This window comes from Zootoca vivipara, chromosome 1 (assembly GCF_965207765.1).
Source record: "Zootoca vivipara chromosome 1, rZooViv2.hap1.1, whole genome shotgun sequence".
Taxonomy (NCBI): domain Eukaryota; kingdom Metazoa; phylum Chordata; class Lepidosauria; order Squamata; family Lacertidae; genus Zootoca; species Zootoca vivipara.
This window is the reverse complement of record NC_142582.1, coordinates 39774687-39789555: the sequence shown is the minus strand read 5'-3', so window position 1 is coordinate 39789555 and position 14869 is coordinate 39774687. Positions and strand designations below refer to the sequence as shown.

The 14869-nt window shown below is 41.1% G+C and overlaps 1 protein-coding gene across 7 annotated transcripts in view; it reads right to left on the bottom strand.

Moving 5' to 3' along the window:
• NCKAP5 (NCK associated protein 5) overlaps nt 1-14869 on the bottom strand; it is a 492200-nt gene that overhangs the window by 34595 nt on the left and 442736 nt on the right. For 6 of the 7 annotated variants that reach the window (XM_035130237.3, XM_035130308.3, XM_088652144.1 and 3 more), the window contains one exon: nt 9700-9887. The exons of the other annotated variant lie outside the window; for it this stretch is intronic. In XM_035130237.3, coding sequence (XP_034986128.3) covers nt 9700-9887 — 188 coding nt within the window. The remainder of the gene's footprint in view (nt 1-9699; nt 9888-14869) is intronic. 7 annotated transcript variants of the gene reach the window in all.

Genomic DNA, 14869 nt, shown 5'->3' with positions numbered 1-14869 from the left:
TTCTTGAGTGATAACACATCTTTCTCTAGTGTTGGCAGAGGAATTGGTGAAATATTATGAAAAATCCAAAATGCAGTTGGGGGTTGTAAAATACACTATCCTAAGTTAATGGAGGGTTGTTAGGACTATATGTATTAAAAAAAACAAGAAATAAATACCCATTGATAGTGCAAACCTATAATTGTGTGGAAGAATAAACTGTGCACAACCCACAGGTTCTCTAGGAGTTTACAACCTATAACTATAGCCCAGATATTTACTTTCAATGCTCTGAAAATGAGAGAGGAAAACAAAAGCAGCTAAGATTGGCCAAATCTGAAGCAGAAAGAATCATACAACGTGCCACTGAAGAAATACAAAATGGTTCGGCAGTTCATTTTCAATGCTGTACACAATTCTCATTAATGCAAGCTATGTAACATATTCCCCACTCATCATGCCGAGAACATAACTCTCATATTAGTATATCAGTAATTTCCTATTCCTTTCTTCATAATATTTAACTGCATAATGCAGAGCATATCAATGTTATAAATGAAGAAGGTACATTTCGGCTATAAAGAAGAAAAAAACCAATTCCCTGAAATACGTTAGCATTATTCATGTAATTTAACTTGGCTGATCAGATTCTCCTTTTGGAGTCAAAATATTTTTCCAATCCTGCATTATAAAAAAGGAGGGGCTATGTTTTTGAGCAGCACTTCTTCCCAACTTCTCTTATCTTGATTGAGTCAATGCCATGTTTATTGCATTCAAATTAGTTTTTATCTCTTTCTTTTATTAGTAATGACGTTTGTACTGTTATAACAATTACACTGTCTTACAAACTTCCTAAGTAATATTTGTCATTTGTTGCTTTGAATGCCCTATTCAGTCCTGTGTAGGATTCATTGTATCAGTTTATTACAATCCACTCCTAGGCAACAATAGGAATGTGAAGGAACATAAAACGTCAATTTCATTTCTACAGCTTCAAGACTGAAGAGGTCATGATGACAAATGGAAGAAACTTTACTGTACTTTAGGCGATGCTGCAAGTTGCAGTGACTGCATCTGTCATTGTTTGACAAATGGCTATGAATGTCACAATTAAAGTGAACCAAGGATCAACATTTTCCTTTTTATCCAACATATATTCCTTAGTCATTTATCCACCTACTAGAAAGACCAATTACATATGGTTAGTTGACATAGCATCCTTTCAACTCTCTTAATTTGTTCTATTTTGTTTAGAAGTGAATAAATCTTTAAGGATGCACCACTATTTTTGAGGTTAATTGAACCTTGAAAGTAAGAAATGTGGAATGCTGATACCTTTATAAGGCACATATGTTTGGCCTTTTTCAGCCCATTCAACCAATGGCTTACTGAATTCTACTAAAGAGAAACATGGGCTGCTGTGTACATCAGACAAGCATTGATAGTTGCAGTGTGCAAGCATTTTTAATGGACAACACCAATAGGGGTTGGTAATGTTAAAAGATTTCAGTAGGAAAGACAAGATTTAGCATTGTACAAGTGCTCAGTTCTACTTCATTGTCCTATATGTCCACTCCTATTTAAATATGAGGTTAAATTAGCACACACAAAAAGTAGGCTATTCCCATTGTGGATGATGATTACTGTTATTTGCTTACCTTATAACAACAACACATGGCAACACAGGTCAGACAGTCAGTCTTTTTAACTAATGGGATATACCTAGCTGGCATACGTACCCAGCATATAGAACAAAAGGTCACAGGAGCCTTGCTGGGATCAAGTCTTCTACATGCAAAACTCTACAAAATCTTTTAGAAATTTCTGTAGAACAATTTTGCCTCAATGTTCAAAATTTGGTGTTCTGCAAAGCTCCTGTACAAAAACAACCGAACAATTTATGGTCCAAGTTGATAAATCAGTGTTCCACTATCAGAAATCTCACAAGTCGGCTTACTGGTGCAAACAATTCCTATCTGCTGCATTATCACCCCTAATAGATGCAGGATCTGCATGCACAGATGGGATGCTTACATGTGCATACCTCCCTTACTGGTTTGGAAGGACTATTAATAGTGAGGTCAAAAGCTGAAATGCAGCCTGCTGAATTTTGTTTTGAGTTCTGCAGATTTACAATGTGGCATACCTTTCCTCCAACAGGGCTGCTTGTCCTATTTTTCAGGGAAAGTATGAGGAAGTTCCTTAATACATAACATACACATATGTTTATACATATATGTTATGACACATCTACCAGAATGTGTTCACTCTGGATCTATGTGTACAGGCCACAAAGTTAAAGGAATATGGGATTCAATATAATTTATTTCAGTAGTGGGAACAACACACAACAGCATCAGCCATTCTTCCCTGACTTGCTTTTATTTTTATGTTAAAGTCCCACAAATTGATAGAAATCTGTGATTCCTACCCAGAGCAACATGCCTCTGCATATATGCAGCTTTAAATTTTATGTTGGGTCCTCCAGCTATGTATGGATTCTATAGATCTTTCCCCCTTATCTGAAATATTTCTTCTCAGTACTGTGTTTCTGCTAGATTCGGTTCACAGGAGATGGCAAAGCATATTCATTTTTTACTTATGGTTTTATTATGCATTCCTCCTTTTGCAGCTTGCTTTTCGTATGAGTTATCATATCTGGTTTCTTTTTCAGTTTGAGTACAAAAATCTATGATTTATGAAGAATGTCTAATTTGGCAACATATGGAAAGACATTAGCGCCTGCAACATGTTACAGTTTCTGATCTAAAACTTCCATATCAATGAACACATCAATATAATGGAATTATCACTTTTTTCTAAACTAAATAGCTGTCACAGAGCAAGCTGGTCAGTTTTCCCAAAGTTTGTTTTCCCCCCCGTTGTTTTTATCTTTTGCTTTTGATGAGTGTCTAGGGTGGCGTGATAAAACAAACCACAGTTAAGGATGAGTGCTGGATTTGTATGTTAACAACAAGCCACAATTACAGCAAAATATGTTCATATGACAACAATAAACTATGGCTTCATATTGTGTTTGTTGGCAGCAAACATACCATAGTTAAGCTGCTGGACAGGGCTCATACAAGACACTAACCCATGGGTTAATAATTTGATAAATCATGGTTTAATGTTATACCGGTATGTGAACCAGGTCAATTTCTGCACACCCCTGGTATGCAAGCCTTCATGCTATCCTACTGGTGACACTATTTACAGGGATCTTTGGATTCAAGTTGTGATGGCAAAATGCTTTGGAATGTTTCAAAGTGATAAGCAGTATAAGTAGCACCAAATATAATCATCCTTTTGATAGGCCTAATTTGGATAACAGTTTGTGCCAATATGATACATCTGAAGTCTCACAAGCCCAATGAGACATGTTTATGCCATTAATTCCACATCAATTCACTCAGTCAAAAAAAACAAAACCCCAAGTTCATCTGGGAAAGAAGCCATTTCAATACTGTTCAAAACCACAGCCAAATCAGCAGCATCTCCTTTCTTAGTGGAGTGTGTATGTTTTTTTTTAAAAAAATCTGCTCATCTCTGCTAGCTAGTTCTTGAATTGCAAGGCACGGTAATATGAGCATCAAAACTCCTTAATGAATCATCTGCACAATACACAAAACCACTCTGCCGCATGAAGGGAAAAACAAAACAAATGGAAAGCTACATTTAGGTGAACGTAAGTCTCTTTGGCTAACTGAGCCTTGCAGTGGAATTACTGACGTAATAAAAGAATGGAAGGCTTATATGATCTGAAGAGAAACCAGAGTCCTCAATGTAGTAACAAATAGGTAGGCCAGCTGCAGCACAGCCAGGGGATCAGACTAAGCATTTTAGGGTATACCTCAGAAGTAAGGAAACATATACTTAAAATAGTAAATACAAATATGTTCTACCCATTTCCTAAAACCTTCCTCAGGTTTCAAGTTTATTAAAACAAACATATGTCTCTTTGGTTTCAAGGGGTTTCTGGTAAAATCCTATGAAAGATAAATACAGTAGTCAATATTTCAACCTACTAAATGCTGTTCTTTCACTAACGCCAATGAATTATCCAGAAATTGCAGAAGAACATTGCTTAAAGTCATAGCCCCTTAGGATTCCATGGATGAAACAGAGCATGAAACAGAGGAAATTTTACTGTGGCAAACCAAGAAAATTATTGGACTTGCACATAAATTGTATTATTCTGCATGTCAAAAGCCACATTTTGTTGCTGAAAAGTGTGATTTGCTTACTTTGAACTGTAGCATAGCACCAAACAATACAGTACATTCTTCCTCACTCTCCCCCAATCTATATGGAAATGACATCATACCACTGGTGCCCAATAGAGTAAATAAAATAGAGGTGTGTTCAGGTATGCTACCTGCATGGACATCCCACAGGGGCATGCACACAAGGCTGCCTGCAATGTCCCCATGCACTGCGCCCTGCACAAGTCCCTGACCTCCTCTGCACTGAGCAGGGAAGATGTGCGAGGGACTTGTCATTGTATTTGATTTAAGAGAAGGAGAATACCTGGCTCTATGTACTCAAGTGAATGTGAATAGAAGACTCCTGCAGCAGGCCTTTTGGGGAAACATGGGGAAGGTCAAGGACAAGCACCAGAACATCAGGGTTGGGGGGTACATGTGTGCTCTGCTCCTGTCCCCAAATGCCTGAACACACCTCATTATATTTCTCTGTCATCTGCAAAAGTCCCTAGAGGGTACCTCAAAAACAAAGATTGGATCTGTTTTTAAAAAACATTCTTCTCTCAATTTTGTAATACCACAATCAATAGCAATGCTGTTGTATCGGAAAAAAAGATATCAATGGTGTGATAATTCTGATGTAAGGGAAATAATATGCACCCTTCAATTAACTTTAAATGCTTTTGCTTGAACTATGAGCAGAGCTGGTCACAATTCTCAACTATACCCTTGGGTTACAAAGCACATGCATGAACAAATCAATTGCTAAGAATTACAGACCATAAAAATTCAACATCAAACCAATTTGCCAACAAACCAACATTTTATATGTGGGAGGCACAGAGCTTAAGAATTTTTGAGGTCATGCAGGGTTGATATTTATATAGAGTAGATAACACTCCAAAGTAAGGAAAGACACAGGCTATAGCAGGGGTCCCCCAGACTACGGCCCCCGGGCCGGATGCGGCCCAATTGGCCTCCCAATCCGGCCCGCGACGACCCCCGCTGCCCACTGCCGCCGCCCGCTCTTACGGCACGCGGCGCGGCGGCGATCTTCAAAATCGGGAAAAAATCGCCGAAAATCCTTTGTGCGCATGCGTATGGGCCTCTCCCGACCCAGAAGAGGTCATTTCCGGTGCACGTCCGGGTCGGGGGAGGCCCATACGCATGCGCACAAGCGATTTTCGGCGATTTTTTCCCGCCCATGTGCGTGTGCGCATGGGCGCGCACTCCCCCGCCCTCCGGCCCGCCGCGCGCACACTCCCCTGCCCTCCGGCCCGCAGCCCGGTAAGTCTGGGGACCCCTGGGCTATAGGAATTAAGCATGTGGCATACTAGAAAACATCTGCTCATTTTATCCATAAGGAATTACGACACTGAGACACACTATTATAGCAAACCTGGTGCTGGCTCCAAATTATTGGGGTCCTGGGGGAGGATGCCCTGAGTAAGCCCATTTCCTTGCTCCTGCTGCCCATTTAGTGTCCTGTGTTGCTGCCTGCAGGCCCAATTCCAGATGCTCACATTGGTGATTAAAACCCTAAATGACTTAGACCCCAAACATCTGGAAGACTGTCTCCTTTCCTACAGACCATCTCAGGTGTTAAGGCCAGTAGAAGGAGACCTTCAGTCACTCTCAGACATGTGGGAGATGGCAGCCCTGAAAAGGGTCCTCTCTAAGGTAGCCCTTAAACCATGGCTGTGTGTCCACAATTTCTGTTGTGATAGCTGCTGCTGTACACTGAAGCAGCGCCTATTTATCCTGGTTTTTGACACATTAGGTATTTTGGTTTGTAGGACCCACTTCTTATTCTTTGTTTAACCTTCACAGTACTACTTTTGCTGGAGAGTGTTTTACTGGTTCTTAATTGCATAATCAGACCAGCCGTCTCTCTGCAATATGAGACCAGCTGGTTGTTGCCATAATGCTGGGGCCACTGACTGCCCTGCTGCTTAAACCTCAGTGTGCATGTGTGTCAGTGGGATGTAGTGACTCCCCCCCCCCCCCCGAGAGAGGAAGAAGGTGGAGCCGGCAACCATCCTGGTCATGGCCCACTGCAAAGTATGTAGCAAACTAGCAATAGACTGACTGATATTTTCCCCAACTGTATAATAAATAATACATTATATACAATCTTGGCTTCAGTACATTAGCTTTGCACTAATAATATGATATATATTGTGATTTATTATGCTACACTACGAAGTGCTGCCTGTTTTCTGGCAGGCTTCCTATGCTTTATAACATGGGTTCAGCCATGCCTTCAGCTTCTCCTGACACTGAAGTGCAGAGATGGAAAGAAAAGTGCTCCTGCCACACAGCAGCAAAATATGTAGGTATCCCTGCCAAATAAAACAAACAAACAGGGAATTGGACACCTTAGCAGAGGTTCCCTCCAAAACTGTTAGAGAAGCAGTCTGAAATCACCATTTTATTATTTTATTCATGCTTTACGATTCTCTTTAATTGAGCTACCTTACACAGAGCCATGGCACACTGCTCTTTTGACAACAGAGTAAACTCATTCTGTCCATCATGACACCTATGTTTCCTCCCACTAAACCTTCACATTTTTCTTAGAAGTGGGATTACAGGCACATAACGCTTTGTTTTAAACAGACCCCTTATAGATCTAAATTGCTTTATGGAAGCCATGACTTTTTTTGCCTCTGCAAAATTTCAGGGGCAGTTTGCTTAACACAGGCACTGCTCCTCATTTGTCATCCTGCAGCGTTTAATACTAAAATAGGTAAATCCTATGTGTTTTACTGAGCTCTCAAGAGTCCGCTGTCTTCAGGATGGTAAATATTAAAAACCAACCCAACATGCTGCTGCACAACAACATGCTGGAGAAAAATTACCTACAACCCAACAATTGGTGTATTGCTCACTCATCAGCCTCTCTCCCAAGCAGCACTGTTTTCTTATCCCTTCAAACCAACATTTACCCAATGCTGCATTTACACATTCCAGAAATGTACCCCTGTATTTAAGCCATGCAAAACCAGCAACTACCCCAGTTCTTCATATCTGACATAGAACAAACCAAAGAGATTCATGCATTTGTAGCTTGAGATCTTAGATGCCACAAACCAAGGTTGCAGCTTTTCATAGCATTTATCTTCCTCAAATAATTGTGATTTCTAAGCATTTTAGCAGTAGAACATCTAGTTCCTTTCCTTTCCTTTATTCTTTTTTGTATAGTTGTATTAACATCATTCTTTAAAAACTAATAATACAAAGTAAAGCTATGAAACACTTTACAAAATGGCATTTATTCTGTTTTGCTTGAGAGGTGTTAGGACTGTCTGTCTTTGATTGCACATATATTAAAAGTATCGAGGTACCGTTTGTGTCTTTCCACTTCAATGTTTACTTTTTCGGTGATGGAACAACTAACTCTCTGTTCCACCTAGAAGTGTCCCTTCCTCAATTTCTCCCCCTCTGTATTATGCACATTGCCATGACTACTAAACTAGACTTGCCAGATATTGCTAGACACAAGGCTGATGGACATTTGTGAATGACAGACTTTCAGAGTTAAACACAGCACAGACCAAAGCCTGGTGTCTAAAGCAATCCAGTATTTACAGCCAACTCCAAGCAAGCTTACAGTAAAAACAGAGTGAATAAAAGGGAAAGCAGTAATCACGTAAACAAGGCAACACAAACACTTTGACAAACACATTTTAGTGGGCTTTAAATTAAAAATACTGTAATAATTAATTTCCTGATTTTTAAAATAAAAAACCCCAGGTAGTTTTGCTTGACCATAATTTCGGCAGGACATGTGAGGCTAAAAACTGAAAGAGCAAGGACAAAAGAAACAGCAGCTGACAGTCATTTTCAAACATTGAACTAAGACTAAGGAAAATGCCACACTGTAGAATATCACGCCAGGACTGGGAAGGCCTAGATTCAAATTGCTGTGAAGCTCACTGGAAGACCTTGGGCCAGTCAGTAACCCAGTGTGCACATAAAGCTATGCCAAACTATGGCTTAGCATGAACAAGCAAATATGCCAGCTCCTGGAACAATTATCACAGCTGCTGTGCTCCTCTCTCATGTCCTCCTGCTGCTGTGCTACCTGTTGCTAAGCTGTGTATAAGAAGGATGCAGGAGGTGATGCTGCTTTCCTTGTCACTGCTTTCCCTACTAGTTCACATGAAGACGCAAGTGAGCCAGAGGTGACAGGATGGCAGCAGCTGTGGGGTATTACAAAGATGCTCACAGCAGCTGCAGAAAAAGGCAGGATGCTGAAACATCAGGGAGAGGTCCCGGGCATAAATATAGAATAGAGAGGACATTTGAAGAGTTTATAGGATATGGAGAGGCTACAGAGCAATGAAAGTGAAACCAGGAGAGAAAGAGTTGGATTACCAGGAGAGATAAAGGTATATAGAAAGGAAGCAGGCCTCAGTTAGTAAGCCCCGTGGAGAGCCAGGGGAGAGAAAGGAAGAAGTGCAAAGGCGAGGAAAGAAACCACAACATGAGATTGTGGTTAGGGACTGTTGGGAAGAAGGTGCAGGTCCTGCAATGAAAAAGGCATGTACACCCAACTGGCAAAGGTCCATTCTGAGGTCTCCAACAGGAAGAGACAACCAGGTGCTCTAAGGATCCTTGGGTTTGTGGCTTGTGCTGCTCCAGACAAACCACAAGCAGTAAGCCAAGAACAAACCTTGGTTACAAATCATGGAGTGAGACAAACCATGGCTTAGCCCCTGGTAACACAGCAGCAGCTGCATTAGGAGAAGAGCACAGTGGCTGCGATCTTAGCTCTGGGAACTGGCCTGTTCATTCATTCATGTTATGCCATGGTTTGGGTTGGTGTTACGCGTGAACTGGGTCACTGAATTTCCGTTTAACCTACCTAACAGGAAAGCTGTGAGGATAAAACGAGGAGGGGAAGAGAACTGTGTACTCTGTCTTGAGCTCCTTGGAGGAAAGGCAGAGGATACATTAATTATATAAATAGGCTCAGAGCATGTGACTGGGCTACATAAACTCATCTTAAAACCTTGGCTATATGTAACTGCATTTCTGTAATCTGTTCATTGTTTTAAAAAATAAACCAAGTGACTCTGGATCTTATTGGTGGTTTCAGTTGTGCACACACGTTCTCTCACTCTGCATATATTTTAAAGAGCAGTGCTGTTTATAGTTATAGTGCATTATTTGATGCACTGTGGTTTATTGCAAAATGGCTCAAAGCAGCTATAAGCAACCTTCCAAATTTCCGCTTGTAAAAACTGACAACACTGAACGCCAGCCGATCTTTAATGTTCGGCATTCGCAGGATGTTGCTACGAAAGTCGCTGCCACATATATATATATAACTTGCCTCAAGGAAAGAAAATACTTAAAAGTTCCTTTTACTCTTCCCTGCAGTCCATGTGACATTTTCAATCTGGACATCAATAAATAGTAATGATGCGTGCAGAAAAAGAAAGCAAACCAGACATATCCCTCAAGAAAGAAGAGAGGTAATAGCATCAAAGAAAGCGAGAAAACTCACACTAGGGATCTTTTTGCTCTTGCCATCTTTAGTGGAAGTTCCATTCAGCTGCTCAATAAAACTGTAATGTGCTAATTGTTCAGGTCCATCCTCTCCATAATGGCCACAGAGACTGTGCTGGTATATATCCAAGATAGACATGGGCCTCCCCATAAAGGACTTTCTCACACTATTTTCTTCTTGCTCAGCTAAGGACAGATTTGAAATAAGAATAAAAAGCACACTCGCTTTGTACATTTCTTCGAGAAAAAAGCCTACACACCGCTTGGCATGCTGTGTATTTGTTCAACGTGAAAAATGACGCAAGACAAGTGGAAACATTAGGGCTAAGGCTATAACATCCAAAATAATCCCCCATCCAATTTTATGAACGGCATGGTGTAATTTAAACTCACAAAACCAAGGTGATTCTGGGTTACAATTCAAGCTAATGATTCATGCTTTAAAAAAAGAAAAAAAGAAAAAGGAATAAAGAAAGGAAAGTATATGAGATAAGCGTTTCTATTTTAAATAGTAGGTACGGTAATTTCCTTGAAGTGAAATTGCTAATTTCACTTTAATATAGAGTTTTGGATGTTAGTTTAGCTTAAATCTCTATCTTAATCGTAGTGGCTCATCTGCCCTACATACCTTGAGGATATGCCTAGTTTCTACTTTTAAACATTCTTTTCTTCCTGCCAATTACATTTTTAGTTGGTCATCTTGCTAATCTTAAATGCTTAAGTGAGAGAGGCAGAGAGAGAGACTGGCTGCCGAGTTGATACCTCATTTTTATGGCCATCATGAATTTCACTATCTACATTAAATAATGTGCTATTCTTACACATAAATTCTCTATTTACTGAAGAAGAAGAAAATAATTCAGCTTTAGCATTTAGAAATGAAATCTAGTAAAGTTGAATGAGAGTATTTTAAAAAACCTATTTAGGGGAAGGTCCTCTGGTTCCTGGGATGATGTCCTGTGGACCAAAGGATTTTTTTTTCAATCCCCCTCTCCATAAACAGAGGGGGAGAAACACAGCTGGAGCAGGAGGTCTAAACTCAGAGGCCTCCTTATTGCCAATGCGTAAAACTCCACATTGTTCTTCCTACGTTCTTGCTGCTTCGGTGACCACGAGAGCAAAAGTAAGATTTTTTTATGTGTGTTGGGGCTGCTGTCAATGTATACTATTTTCTGGGGTTCTTTTTTGGGGGGGATGTTGATGCAAGGTCCCCTAAAAGAAAAGAAAAAACCCTTTCCCTTCCACATACACACAGAGCTTCTTCCTTGGCATTGGCAATCCAGGTTCTGTCAACTCATCCACTCAATCACATACACACCCCATACCAAATCTGGTAGAATTGTTCTGCCCAAAGGTTCATTTTTCTAGATTTTAGTTTACCTAATTGTGCACGTTCTATTCATATACTAGTAAGTAGGTTTAAATCTTGAAATTCTGCTTGAGAGAGTAGATACGATCTGGCCCAGCTCAAAGATTATGCAGCCTCATCCTAACCATTATTATTATTATTTTATTTTAAAAGCAGCTTCCACTAAATTCAGTGAGACCTGCTGGTAAATATGTTTAGTACTGTATAGCAGACTCCTGGTGCACCATGTCTTCCCAAATGTGTTAAAATACCACCAAGGAACAAGGATTATGGTTACTATGAAGACAAAGATATACCGGTACATTTTGGTCAGAGACATAAGAGTCTGTCACTACAAGCCTGATTCAGTGATCTGTTTAAACACAGTAATCTCTAAACGTGTCACCATATGTGCCTAACCTTCCATGCACTTATTACAGCTGTCAATCACAACAGCTGCTCCAGGCACTCCTGGCCCTTCCAGCCCCCTCTTTGCCCCACACAACAAGCAACGAGAGCCATGTGGCTACCAAAGCCCAAGCACCCTCCCAGCGTTGCTCATTTTAATTTTAGCCATCAGAGAAGGAAAAGGGAAGTGGTGTTTTGGGGCTGTTTTGTTTCATTTTTCTCTCTGGTTTGGCTGTTTGTCTCTGCTCATAACTGCAGAGCCTAGTAGCTGAGCTACAAAGAGAAAAGGGAATTGGGGGGGGGGGGAACAGCCCAGCAGCCTAATTTCCTTCTTCCGCTCTGGTTGATGGAATGAAAGTGAGGTGCTGCCAAGGAAGGTGAGTGACCAGAGGCAGCAGCAACAGCTTCTGAGCTTGCAGCAAAGCACTATAATTTTTGACTGGAAGCTTGAAGGGATATTGCAGGAAGATTCAAATGTGGGTGGCATGAAAGATGCCCACAGAATTATTCTCATCCAAATATCTCTTTTGGGTTTACTAAAATCTCATTTGCAGAGCAACAATGTGATGATGTTAGCCAGCCATTCTCCTTAAAAACAACGGAGTCTTGGGGCACCTGAAAGATCAAAACTATTTTTTCCTTTTACTTCAACACACTAATGTGGTTACTGCTCTGGGATCCATTTTTATGTGTTTTTTTTACTGGAGTATTTCAGGATTTTCTTCAGACTCTTGTGCATCTGCAGTCTGCTGCAAGTTTTCAGTTCATGTCTCTCTCCTCCCCCCCCCCCCCCACCAATTATGGGGTAATAATGTGCACAAGCGTGTATCTGCATTGATTAAATCACAGCACAAATAAGGAGCACGACTTCAATCACAAAGTCACTTCAGCATTATTATTTTTCACTGCGATTTAATGAATGTATAGAGATGCTTTAACAGAGAAAGGAAATCATATCAGATAACCATTCCTTTTTGCACCTTGTTCAAAATACTGTGCACATCAGTAACATGTACTGGATAAACAACACATGTACGCATTGGGAAATTAATTTTAGAGACTTTACAGTTTAAACTGGAAAATAACACAGCAGAGCTAGCCTGCAGATAGTTGTTCATTGTTACATAAACTTGTATTAGGGATGGCATTTGCACCCCTACTCTGCCTGAAAGCACTCAGAACCATTTGAATGTTCAGCTGCAGCACTCTCTGACATCTCTACTTCTTCCTTACCCTTGGCCATAAACCCCCCCCCCCAAAAAGCTTACATAGAGCAAGTTGGGGGTGGCAGCAATGGGCAAGTCCCTTCACTGCTTGTAATGCTATCTTTTCTGCTGAGAACTGACCATGAATCCTAGGATCATTGGCAGAAAAATGTGGAAGCACCCGCCACCATCTCCCCAAGGTAAGGTGCTGGTTCTTTTTAAGTGTGGAAGGGGGATAAGAAGCAGGCACTCCAGGAGGGTCTCGTGTTTGCTCTCAAGAAACTCAAGCAGGTTTATTCGCATAGTAATAGTTGATCACCAATACATTGAATTCCCAACCAACACTCACTTGCACTCACTATAAAATGAACTTTAAAAAGCTCTGATTTGCTTACAAGTTCTGCTGTGTATACTGTACAAGAACACTTGTGGGTATGAATATATGTTGAGTAACAAGTTTTGACTTGATGCCCCATGGGTGGTGTGTGTGTGTGTGTGTGTGTGTGTGTGTGTGTGAGAGAGAGAGAGAGAGAGAGAGAGAGAGAGAGAGAGAGAGAGAGAGAGAGAGAGAGACCTGTGTTGGTTTGGAACTGGTAGTAACATAGCAACCAAAGATAGAGCTATAAAATCAGGAAGTCCCAGGTTTGAATTTTCCTTTTGTCAAGGTCTTAGGCAAGTCACTCTCTCTCTCAAACAACCTCCAATCTGAAAATATGGGGTTAATACTGATCTGTCTTACAGGGTTGTTGTAGTGATTACAAGACAATCTGAGTGAAGCGCTTTGACCACTCAAATGCATTATGTATGGTGTATCCATCCATTCACCCAGCTATCCTTCAATTGATTCTGGCAGCAGTCTGAGAACAAACGAGATACTATATAGTAAAAAGTCTTGATCCCAGCATCTGGGTCGAAGGGGGGGGGAGGTGTACCACTATGGACTGTGCACATCCTAGAATCCCCTGCCTGAAGGAGCACTGAACAGAGATCCGTATCTGCAGTCAGTGCATGTTGAACATCACAATATTTGCAAATACGTTGCTATTCCTCAAATGAGAAATAGAATATTGATTCTGGAAACATTTCAGGAGTCTTTAAGTCACTGCAGAATCTCAAAAAAGAGACTGCAGTTGTTTTAGCTATAAGGTAAAATAATTATTCCTCATTTCCTTTCTTTTCAAAACAGTCTTCCTTTGATCAGATCTCTACACTACAGTTTAGTCTGCAATCTGCATATCACTGAAGTTCTATATATGTCCTTGGGTTATTCACAGAACTTAAACAATTTCATGTAATAGTACTTGCTCAACCATGCTTTCTTCTGCCCACTGCACAGATTCTGGGACTTGTCTCTGGAACAATTAAAAGCAGTAAGCAATGAGGTGACAGTAAGCAATGGGACTCTCTGGAGGAGACTCTTGAGAGTCCCATGGACTGCTAGAAGATCAAACCTATCCATTCTTAAGGAAATCAGCCCTGAGTGCTCCCTGGAAGGACAGATCGTGAAGCTGAGGCTCCAATACTTTGGCCACCTCATGAGAAGAGAAGAATCCTTGGAAAAGACCCTGATGTTGGAAAAGATTGAGGGCACTAGGAGAAGGGGACGACAGAGGACGAGATGGTTGGACAGTGTTCTCGAAGCTACGAACATGAGTTTGACCAAACTGCGGGAGGCAGTGCAAGACAGGAGTGCCTGGCGTGCTATGGTCCATGGGGTCACGAGGAGTCGGACACGACTAAATGACTAAACAACAACAACAATGAGGTGACATGGTGACTAGGTGAAAATACCCTACTGTTAGGGGGTAGGAAACCTTGGGCCAAACGTGACCTTCTATGTCTCTTTATCTGGCCCTTGCGACTCTCCTCATGCCACACACCCTCCCCAGCCAACACTGGCCCTGCCGCATACCCTCCTTGGCCTAGTTGGAGCATCCTTAAACTCTTGTCTGTCTGATGGAAGACTGACAGGAGTGTGTGATTGGGTGTAAAACTAGCCTAATGTTCAAAGGTAAAGTTTATATTTGCTGCTGTGCCCACTTTTGCCTCTGGCCCCACTCATCACTGGAATGTAGCCCCCCAGAAGGGTGTCCAGAAGAGAATGTGGCCCTTGGCTTGAAAAAGGTTTCCCAACCCTACCCTGCGCAATCTGTTGTCCTCATGAAATTTTACATTAAAGAAGAAAAGGAAAATGACACAATCAGCAG